General features: G+C 39.3%; 1 protein-coding gene across 1 annotated transcript; it reads left to right on the top strand.

Annotated features, from left to right (window-relative positions):
- The first annotated feature begins 2,805 nt into the window (after window positions 1-2,805).
- Window positions 2,806-10,121, top strand: fas (Fas cell surface death receptor). The gene is made up of 8 exons (XM_076978266.1): window positions 2,806-2,904; window positions 4,537-4,654; window positions 4,771-4,899; window positions 7,215-7,329; window positions 7,939-8,012; window positions 8,330-8,454; window positions 8,577-8,595; window positions 8,886-10,121. Exons 1-8 carry the CDS (start codon window positions 2,869-2,871, stop codon window positions 9,206-9,208), a joined length of 939 nt encoding a protein of 312 aa, XP_076834381.1. The 5' UTR covers window positions 2,806-2,868; the 3' UTR covers window positions 9,209-10,121.
- Window positions 10,122-10,669: the final 548 nt, after the last annotated feature.

Here is a 10,669-nt window from a genome sequence, read left to right as displayed (position 1 = left end):
TAAACATGTTTTGATTGTAGTTTCTATATATTCTTAAATCCTTTTACAAGAAGTGTTTTTTCAAAACCTTAACACAGCTTGGAACTATGTGTGCTATGCTCTCGTGTGCATAATTATTACTAACTGGCTGTTCTGTTGTAATCAAAGTAATTTCTGTGAAGTGTTTTTGTAAGCAGACATTTTTGGGGAACTATAGGGGCAATGCTATAGCCCCCTGTCCCTTCTAAATATACGGTGGGGTGCGAAAGTTTGGGCACCCTTGTTAATTTTCCTGATTTACCTTTATAAATCATTGAATGTTTGGATTTAAAAAATCAGTTAAATATATCATATAGGGGACAAACACAGTGATATTTGAGAAGTGAAATGAAGTTTATATGATTTACAGAAAGTGTGCAATAATTGTCTAAACAAAAATAGGCAGGTGCATAAGTTTGGGCACTGTTGTCATTTTTTTTTATTTCAAAACCTTTAGAACTAATTATTGGAACTCAAATTTGGTTTGGTAAGTTCAGTGACCCTTGACCTCCATACACAGGTGACTCCAATTATGAGAAAGGGTAGTTAAAAGTGGCAATTTTTTAAATCCAAAAACATTCAATGATTTTGAAAAAGAGTGACTGGCTCTAGTGTATGCTGATCTGGTGAACGTTGGAGGTTGGAAGCTTCGGTCAGAAAGCTGGGCTCCGAGAGATTTTGGTTTTCCACTTTCGCTTTATTGAACATGGAATATTACAAGGATTGGATGAGAGATGGATGATACAGACATGAATTGGGATAGATGCCCGAAAAGATATGTGTAGATGGTTGTATATGTGTGGCTGTAATTACAGGAAAAAACAGATGAATTACTCAAATAGTACATTCAATCAATTACTACAAGGCTAAACAAACAAACACATCCTCCAAATGAGTACAGTGACAAACGGAAATTAATCCAATGAATGAAAATGTTACATCTAACAGATCACCGATCATGTGTAGATACATTGAATGATATAACAGAACACCTGTAAATTACTCAATCGCTCGTAACGAGCTAACAACAACACAGGTCGAAATAATAACGGCTCGCATCGACCTAGTACATATATCACACTCGCTGCAGCATGTACTACATTAGTACTAACAATATTGAACTCACTTTTGATATATTGACGCACACAACTTTCAGATAAAGATGAGACACACCGCTGTACAAAGTTATCTCTCCTATCTTTCGGTAAGGACCAACGGACGCTGCGCGTGCGCATTCTACAAGCCCGGACTAATGTACTGCAACGCAATGAGAACAACTTCTTATATAAAACAACAAGATAAAACGACAGTCTTTCGTACAGATTTATAAAGGTAAATCACGAAAATTAACAAGGGTGCCCAAATTTTTGCACCCCACTATGTATGTATATATATATATATATATATATATATATATATATATATATATATATATATATATATATATATATATAGTAATTTATCAGTAGTGTGTGTTTCTATTATATATATAGTGTGCTCCTCTTTGTGAAAAGCTACACATCAAGCCCGAATAAAGGAGGAGGGTTGAACGTAGAATAGCAGTACCTGCCAACTGCTACTTTTATGCTAACGGAACAAAACTGATTTATATAATTTACGTAAATAGTATTTATACAAAGCATTAAAGTCATTAAGTTATTTTGAGAAATGACTGTCTATTTCAAAGTCAACAGAAGTTGTTCATTTGTTCGAAGTTCATTTGTAGTTCTAACACAGGGCTCTCAAGTCTCACGCATTGAGCGTGTGACACACGCATTTGACCGTCTTCACACGCTCACACGCCACACTTCCGATTTCACACGGCGAGAAAAAAAAATCTAGTTTATTTACCTCTGATCCATATATATGTATATGTCGCCCTCCACTGGCGATCGATCGCGATATACAAACCCCCCCCCCCCCCCCCCACCCCGCTCAACAACTCACGTTCGCCACACCCCCCCACCCCCCCCCCGTCAACAACTCTCACACTCTGACATGAATCCAAAACTTGAGAGCCCTGTAACATATTTAGGGTGTTTTTTTACTCACTTTTTTTCTCTCCCACAACGTTATTCTTTTACGGCTTCAAAAACATGCATTACACAAATGATGACGTCATTAGCGACTTCTAGACAGCCAATAGCGACTTTCCTTACTAAGGAGTTGACAACGTTGCAGATTCCCCGTTTGCTTTTGGCAACAGGCAGAGTTGCCAGCTTCGCGTTTTTCACGCCAAATTGGGCTTGTTTGAAAATCTAGCCGCGGGTGAAAATTCAGGGCTGGCGGTGTGCGGTTTTTTGGGCTACTATTTAGTTGGGCTACTAAATTACCGCGGGAGTTACAAGTCAACACTAAGAACCAGGAGAACATAACGACATAAGGGAGGACAGTGTGAAACGGAAAGCAAGCCAGAGAGAGAAAGAGAAAGAGAGAGAGAGAGAGAGAGAGAGAAAGAAACAGACACACAATATGAGAAAACAGCAAGCAAGAAATTATTAAGTAAAAGTTGTTTTCTTTTTGCTAATTATTTTACTATTAAATGTTCTTGACTGGGATATAAAATTTATATAAAATAACTAATAAAACACTAATGCTACAATATTATTATTAATGACTAATATAAATAGCAATACTGATAATAAACCCCTCATAAACAAAATACTAAGTCATAGACTCATAGTTTTGCCATTTTAAAAATCTGTGACAGACATATGCTTTGGGCTAGTTTATGCTTCTGAAGGGCGGGTTTTACACTGACTTTGGGAGGGATATTTTTGTATGACCTGGCAACCCTGGGGACAGGACTGAACGTGTAAAAGTCAGGCAACAATTGATGAACATAACAACATGAACATAAAAAGACTCGGATTGTTCTGGTTTTTGGTAAGTAGATTTCAAGACAGATTTATATTTAGACCTAATGTTTTAGGTCAGTGTATGGTGTTAATTAGTAAAACCTAACCCGTTCAAACGTCAAACTATCGATACGTACAGCGGGAACACACCTGCGTGTATCCCATCGTCTTATAGGCAAAAGAGTTTGTGTGGCAACTGTTCGGAGTATTAGCCTATTATGTAGGCTTAACTAAAATATGCTTTGGTAGAAAGTGGTCTTCCTTTTGATTCTGTTATATGTTACATCTGACGTTCTTTGAATTATTCTCAGCATAACAAATATTTCAAAACAATTTATAATCCAAAGCCCGCGGTGGGTCGCTTAGTTTGAAAAGCGCTGCGGTTCATTTTCACTTTCGTTTTTGTTAAGTTGGGCTACACACGTACCGCTGGTCTTGTTGAAGTCCATCTCATCTCCATGAGCTCTTGAACAGTTCCCTTATGTTTTGACTGGATTTGCATGTGTCTTCTGAAGGTTTTTCTTTCTTTTTCTTTTTTTTTGTATCGGAAACGCATGTTGTCATGTTTGATTAATGATCATTGTACATGAATGAATGAGGTTTCACTTTTACCATAATGAACTGCTGTATTCTGTTTAATTTGCCAAAAGTTTCATTAATGGTACTCAGAAGAACGTTTCGGAAGAAATCCTCTGTCTACTTGCACAAAATCACTATGAATTTGAGGTGTTTACGCCATTGAAGCTGAGCACATCCCCTAGCAGGCCTGGAAAACGAACTTCATAGTGTGACACGAGTGAGGATCTCCTGAGGAGCTTTCAGTACATGCTCACAGTGTCATTTTTAGGAAGACTCCATACCAAACAAGCAATCAGAAGATGAACTTCACTAAGTGTGAAAATGGGCAAACCCATATATCCATACAAGTCAAATCTGTATATTAGCTGAACACTAGCACTTTACATTAACCCAACCCTAAATCATTATTAGTCCCACAGCAGTGATGTTTCTGAGGTGGAAATAAGCTGATCGAGTGATATTATTCATGTGTTATTGAAATAATGTGTACTATCCAGGATGACACCCAAATTCTTACCTGAACCGAAGGAGAGACAGAGCAGTTATCAATAGTGAGAGAAAATCTATTTGCTTTGGAGAGATTAGATTTGGTGCCAAGAAGTGGAACCTCTTTTTTTGTCACCATTTCATTTGAGGAAGTTGAGAGAGCGCCAGGTTTTAATTTCAGCTAAACAGTCAGTGAGGGAGGGCAGGGGAAAATTGAGAGATAGAGCTTACTTGAGAGATAGAGCTGGTTGTCATCCGCATAACAGTGAATGTTGATATTATATTTGCCAAAGATGTTACCAAGGGGAAGAAGATGGATTATGAAAAGAAGGGGGCCTAAGACAGAGCCCTGAGGGACACAAGAGATTCCACATGCAATTAAACTAGCTCTACACGTATTGTGTATTAACTGAGTGATATTATACACCTGTATTTTACAATCACAAGCTCAGGAATACATGATTTCTGTTTTTAATCTTGTCATCAAGTGTGCAAACTATAATTTCAAGAGTCCCGATTCCAACAAATTTAAATATTGATATAAACATTATGACCAAAGTGATGTTAACATGGCTGTTTTCTCTTCTTTCTGTAGGTGAACATTAGCTTAGTGTGGAGTATGAAGACAGAAGGTGTGTTTCGTAGGAAACGGCAGCAGTGTGCAGATGGCGCATATAAGAAGATGGGCTTCGATTGCTGTCGCTGCCCCAAAGGTAGTCATCAGTGAGACAGCTAGTCATATTACATAAAAATGGTTAATAAAATGTGTGTGTGTGTGTGTGTGTGTGTGTGTGTGTGTGTGTGTGTGTGTGTGTGTGTGTGTGTTCAGGCCATTACGTCAAGGAGCACTGCAGTGCACAACAGCAAACCATGTGTGCACAATGTGTGAGTGGCACTTTTATGTCTCACCCAAACAGCGAGCAGACGTGTGAGACCTGTAAAGACTGTCAGAGCACAAGTACGTTCCCATGTTTCCTTCTCCCTGTGATTTCTGATTAGTTAAATGTTGATCTAATGTTGGGTGTCAGAATTACTCCAGTCAGTGCAGCTTTTATTCTCATGTCAGGTTTTGGGAATCAGTGGAGTCAGATCTAATAGCAGATTGCAGATTCTGCAGATTTCAAAAAGGTTTTGCATTCTCAATCAGAAATGTAAACATTTATTCTGATTTTCTACTTTCTATTATCCAAAGTATAATGTTACATCAGCAGTCTGAGACTGCAAATATTTGTTATGGGGGGATGTGTTTGTCAGTCAGCAACAACAGTCTTCAAGTCTGAGCAACCTTGAAAGAGAAAACATGTAGGCTAATTACCAAAAACACACTTAGTGTAGGCCCTAACCCTGACACTGACCCTAACCCTAACCCATAACGCTAACCCTAACACTTGACCCTAACCCCTTATGAACATGCTGGTATACTGGCTGGTATACCTTTCAGAGGAATGAAATAATGTAATGAGAAATCAAAATTGCTAAAAACCATTATATATAAAAAGTCAGATTAATAAATATACATATAGCCTACACAAAGTTACAGTTATAAACAGACATTCAGTCTATTTTATAACCGAAACCTGTCAGTGCTAACTTTCTCTAGTATTAATCTGTTTTATGTGGATGCTGAGTTATGATTGATTTTTTTGTGGTTGCCATTAGAAGAACCTCAGTTTATACTGATTTTGTAATTGTAATTGTAATTGTTGCGTTGTGTTCATCTCACCTGAGGGTCATTTGTTTGTCTATATATGTCTTGTCTTTGTACCAGTTGACCGCTGGTTATTATATCCTTATTTTGGATCATGTCACGGGTTTTTGGTTTGCGCACTTTCTATATTAAACCATACATTTTCCCTGAGTCTTGGCGTGATCGCTTCCATTTTATTTCGCTCACCCTGCCCGTCACAATACCACAAAACAAAATTTGAACAAAAATTTATTTTTTTTGTACAGCTGGGTGGTGGTGTAGTTAGATTTAATAGTAGAGTAGATTTTTGTATTTTATTTTGTTCGGTTTATTGAATTATCATTATGATTGCAAACTTTGTTTTAAAATGAATGATTGCATTTTGTACTCTTCATCTGTGTCCATGAAACTGATATTGTTTCATTGTATTAACAGCACAACTAAATCAAGTATTTTCTCACAGACTGTGACGAGCTGTCGCTAAACTCTTCTGTGGATGCTTCTGATTTTCTCACTGCAGCGAGATGTGGTAGATGTGGTTAGCTCAGGGGAGCACTGATTATGCCCCGGCAGGCTTCAGTTCTCTTGGGGAATGTAGCAGTTATATTTCTTTTGTTTAAGGCAGTGGTTCCCAAACTTTTTCTGCCGTGCCCCCCTTTAGTAGATAAGAATATTTTTGTGCCCCCCCTACACACACCCCCATATTGACACATGTGCACATGTTTTAAGCCTGGTTTATACTTGACGCATCGCGAGGGTCCGCGTGGCGAAAATGACGTAATCGCGGTGGCTCCGCACGTGCGCGAGGCCTCGCGCGTTGTCGATTCGCGAGGTCGTGCACCTCTCGAAATGTGTAACTTCGCGTGCACCGCGACTCAGCGCAAAGAACAAAGTCACGTTTGCAGGGTTCATACACCTTTATACGGTGGAATTATACTGTTCGTGCAGGGTCGCGCAAGGTGGGCGGAGTCACGTGCTACGGTCACTCGTGAAAGTATTAACCAGGTTTTACTTCCAAGCTCCGCGCCCCCCCTGCAATAACTCCGCGCCCCACCTAGGGGGCGCGCCCCCCACTTTGGGAACCACTGGTTTAAGCGAATTGCAGTCCCTAATTAATAATTTTTTTGGTTTGCTTTGATGTTGGTTTATTATGTGTGGGGACGTCGCCTTTGCTGGTGGGTGTTAGCCCCAATGTCTTGGACATCACGGTGTGGTTTTATGATTATACAGCTGTTTTCTCAGTAAAAGAACATTGTGTGTGACTATTCCAATTCACCTTGGGAACATAACCCGTTGCTCAGAACATCTGTAGCAGGAGCTATTGGAACAGACTGATCCCCTCTCAAACAGTCAAAATGGGACTGTTTGCTTGGGTGTCACTGTGTGGTTATTATTTAAGGAGACGTGTATTGTGGGTCTTAGAGAGCAGGGTTAGGGTTAAAGGTTAGTTTAGTTACTGCACGTAGAATTGAGGAATTTTACTAGATAATTGTTTTCATTCCCTTACATAAATTTTATATAATTTATGGTAATGCTGGGAATCTATTGAATAATGCAATATTCCTGCTGCTTTTTGTGCACTATAGGAAACCTAGAGGTAGCAAACCAATGCACAGATCAAACCAACACCGTCTGTAAGTGCAAGAGCGGTTACTTCTGTGACAAGGGAGAAGAATGCTTTATCTGCTACGCCTGCGAAAAGTATGTACTGGAAAATTATCCACTTTTAGGTTGAGCACGTAACAGTAAAAATGTTGTTTTTTAACCAGTGAAATCAGCTAAACCGGTAGCAGTGTGGAAATGGTTAATATATAAATAGAAGTAGATACAATTACATGAAACACACCACACTGTCTTCAGATTGGCCCACACTGCAAACAAAAACCAACCAACAAATATTTTATTAGCTTTTTATTGGAATAAGATAAATGGAAGATTTCAAATACAGCAAGCCATTTTCAAATTACATCACATAATAATCACAACCAATCAAATAGGCCTTCCTCAAAAGCGGTTCCAGATATGAGTATATATGAGTAGATATAAGATATTGCTTGACTAGAATGTTGATTCTCAACTCTGGGCCTGAGATGTTCATTAACAGACCACATGATGACACAGGCTGCCAGGTTACACAGCTCAGGAAGCACAGGGAAACACAAGCTTATAGAGATTATTACACTGTTCCATGTGCCCCAGTAGTGTTAAGGTTAGTATGGCTAGAGTTAGTCGGATTAGTAGTGTTAGGGTTAGTATGGTTATGGTTAGTAGGGTTTATTTACACCTATTCATGGCCTTTCTGTCTGACAGGTGTGAGGGCCTCGGGGTGAAAGTGCCATGCACGGCGACCAACAACACAGTGTGCAGTGATGAAGTGTCTCGGAGTATGCGGCTACGCCCTGATGTGCACACACACCACAGCCTCTTATGACTAAGATTGTAAACTAGAAATTGCATAGAAAAGCACCCCCCCCCCCCCAAAGTTTGTTTACTTAAATATTGTGTCTAGTGTTTAAAACAACGTGCAAATAAAATTCCATGAACATGTTTTGTACAGTTTATAAAAAGCACCCTGGACTCAACTCTGTATTAAGTCATATTGCAACAGTTCCTGACATATTTCAGTTTCTCCCAGTGCAGTAAGTGTATTACTCATTACGCTGTGGTTATGAATGCATGTGTGTTCTCTGATTCATTTCAGAAGGTCCAATTATTGGTACTATTGTAGGAATTCTCGTGATTGCAGTAGTGGTAGCTGTTGTCCTCTGGAAGATGGACTATTGTAAAGGATTTATTAAAAAAGAGTCGAGAGGGGAACCAGATATGGTAAGAGACCTGTAAAAAAAAATCACTGAAGACTGTTGGTCATAGTATGTGGAGGAGTGTATAATATTCCAGGTGTTTGTATATTCTTGATTTATTCTTCAACATTTGTTTTTCTGTTGTAGGAAATGGTGCCGTTGTCAGGTATGTGTTCTACATTATTAGACTGCATATTTAGACTGGACTCACAAGGCCACAGCTGAGCTGCATAAAATTAAACCTGTTTAGAAGTAACTCTAGTCCAGTACATTATATACTCTGTTCAGATGTCACTCTAATGCAGTATTTCACATCTGACTGCAGTATGGTGTTTTGCACACTAGCTCCAGATTCACATTTCAGCCATGTTTGATGTTTTGTTGTGAATCGTGATCTTTTTGAGCTTCTAAGAGCAAAACAAAGTCTTAAGACCAGAAATGTTGTGTCCTGGACAGATGATGTGGATCTGACACCTTACCTTCATAAGATAGCCAGACTTCTAAAGATCCAAGTTGTGAAGAACGTGGCCAGACGTTGCCTGATAGAGGCTGAAATTGAGCGTCCAGTGCTCAACCACCCCAATGATACAGAAGAACAGGCATACAAACTCCTGGAGGCCTGGTATCAGAAACATGGGCTTAGAGGAGCCTGCAACTCACTTATTAATGCCCTCAAGGAAGAAGGCAGGAATTCAGATGCCAGTCGTGTGGAACGAATCATCAAAGATGGAGAAGAAATAGGATTAAATGAAAAAAATGTCAGACTAAATAAAGTTTAATCTGCTGTGTCCATGTAGCTCATTATCGGAGATTCCAAGTATATGATTTTGTTTACAAACAGTTGAAATTATATATACTATAGTATACAATTCTAGATTGGTAATGTTTACGGACGTTGTGCCTTTTATCTCCTAAATAGTGACTACTAGAAATTAACCCTGAATGCAGAATGTGGTGCAGAAGGCATTTTGTGTATTTCTGATTAACAGAATCTGTGTATTCCTCATGAATGTGTGTGTGTGTGTGTGTGTGTGTGTGTGTGTGTGTGTGCGCGCGTGTGTGTAAGAGGGTGATGCATCCTGCCACTCGCATCTTTACAGATGCATTAACCTGAGACATACTGAAGAGTGGAAAATCAAACCAGTGCTGTCCAAATACTTTATTCTGGAGGTATAAAGGTTGCAAAGCAAAGCACAGTGCAAAGCACAAGTTTGAGAGTCTTAAAAATTCCAAATCCCTTTATCCTCATTGCACAGTAAACAATGACGATGGCACTGAACTAGCATGTGAGGCTTAAATTAAATTAGCAACTACAGCTGCAGGTTGACAGACCTGAATCTGATGTCCTTTATTGTAATGCTGATGAAGAACCAAGAATACAAAATAAAATTACTACAAATTTGTATTTTGACCTGGAGCTATAATGTGACCAATGTATAATGTATGGGCAGTCATGGCCTGGTTAGGGAACTGGTCTTGTGACCGGAGAGTCGTGGGTTCGATTCCCAGACCTGAGGCCATGACTGAGGTGCCCCTGAGCAAGGCCTTAACCATCAATTGCTCACTTGTATAAAAAAAAATGAGATAAAAATGTAAGTCGCTCTGGATAAGGGCTTCTGCCAAATGCCGTAAATGTAAAATGTATAAAGTGTCTTTGGATTTGCTCAGGAAAATAAAGTACTGAAACTTAAAGCAGGACTGATATATATTTTGATTTAACTGAAAGGCACGACACCAGACTGTTCTGCTCAGATGAACCATTATAACCCTTCAATCAGAAAAACAATGTTCATGTTTACAGCCAAAACATGGCGCATCACTTGTTGATGGTTCCTTTTAAGGTGCATAGAATTCCGTCTGCCAGCGTTCCTGCCCCACTGTGGCCATCACAGGGCGTGTAGCAGAGGGCAAAGCCCACACCAGAGTGGGGCAAAAAGGGTGAGGACGGATTTGGGACAGTTCCGTTCCACTCATATTGTGGTGTTCTGTTCTATAGGTGTTGTGTTGAATATTGTTACGACCCTGCTAAAATGGCTCATTGGCCAGGTATGCAACATAAAAAATAGAGGGAGACACTGGCAATATATTCTTGCTTTGCCATTCATTCATAGCAATAAAAAACGCTAAACAGATTTGCTATGGATGGATTTTCTGTTTATGTAATCGCCTTCATGTTCTAATCGTGCTGGAATAGGTAGCATATGTAGGTTCCATCAATGCAGCCAATCACTCTAGTAAAT

This window comes from Brachyhypopomus gauderio, chromosome 17, assembly GCF_052324685.1.
Source record: "Brachyhypopomus gauderio isolate BG-103 chromosome 17, BGAUD_0.2, whole genome shotgun sequence".
NCBI lineage: Eukaryota > Metazoa > Chordata > Actinopteri > Gymnotiformes > Hypopomidae > Brachyhypopomus > Brachyhypopomus gauderio.
The sequence above is the reverse complement of the archived record's forward strand: the minus strand, read 5'-3'. Positions and strand labels throughout refer to the sequence as shown.

Excerpts from the sequence above, each read along its gene's own strand:
- fas (XM_076978266.1), top strand. The coding sequence starts at position 2,869 with ATGAACATAAAAAGACTCGGATTGTTCTGGTTTTTG. Across the intron at positions 2,905-4,536 it reads TCGGATTGTTCTGGTTTTTG|GTGAACATTAGCTTAGTGTG; the intron begins GTAAGTAGATTT and ends TTCTTTCTGTAG. Across the intron at positions 8,013-8,329 it reads CAGTGATGAAGTGTCTCGGA|AAGGTCCAATTATTGGTACT; the intron begins GTATGCGGCTAC and ends GATTCATTTCAG.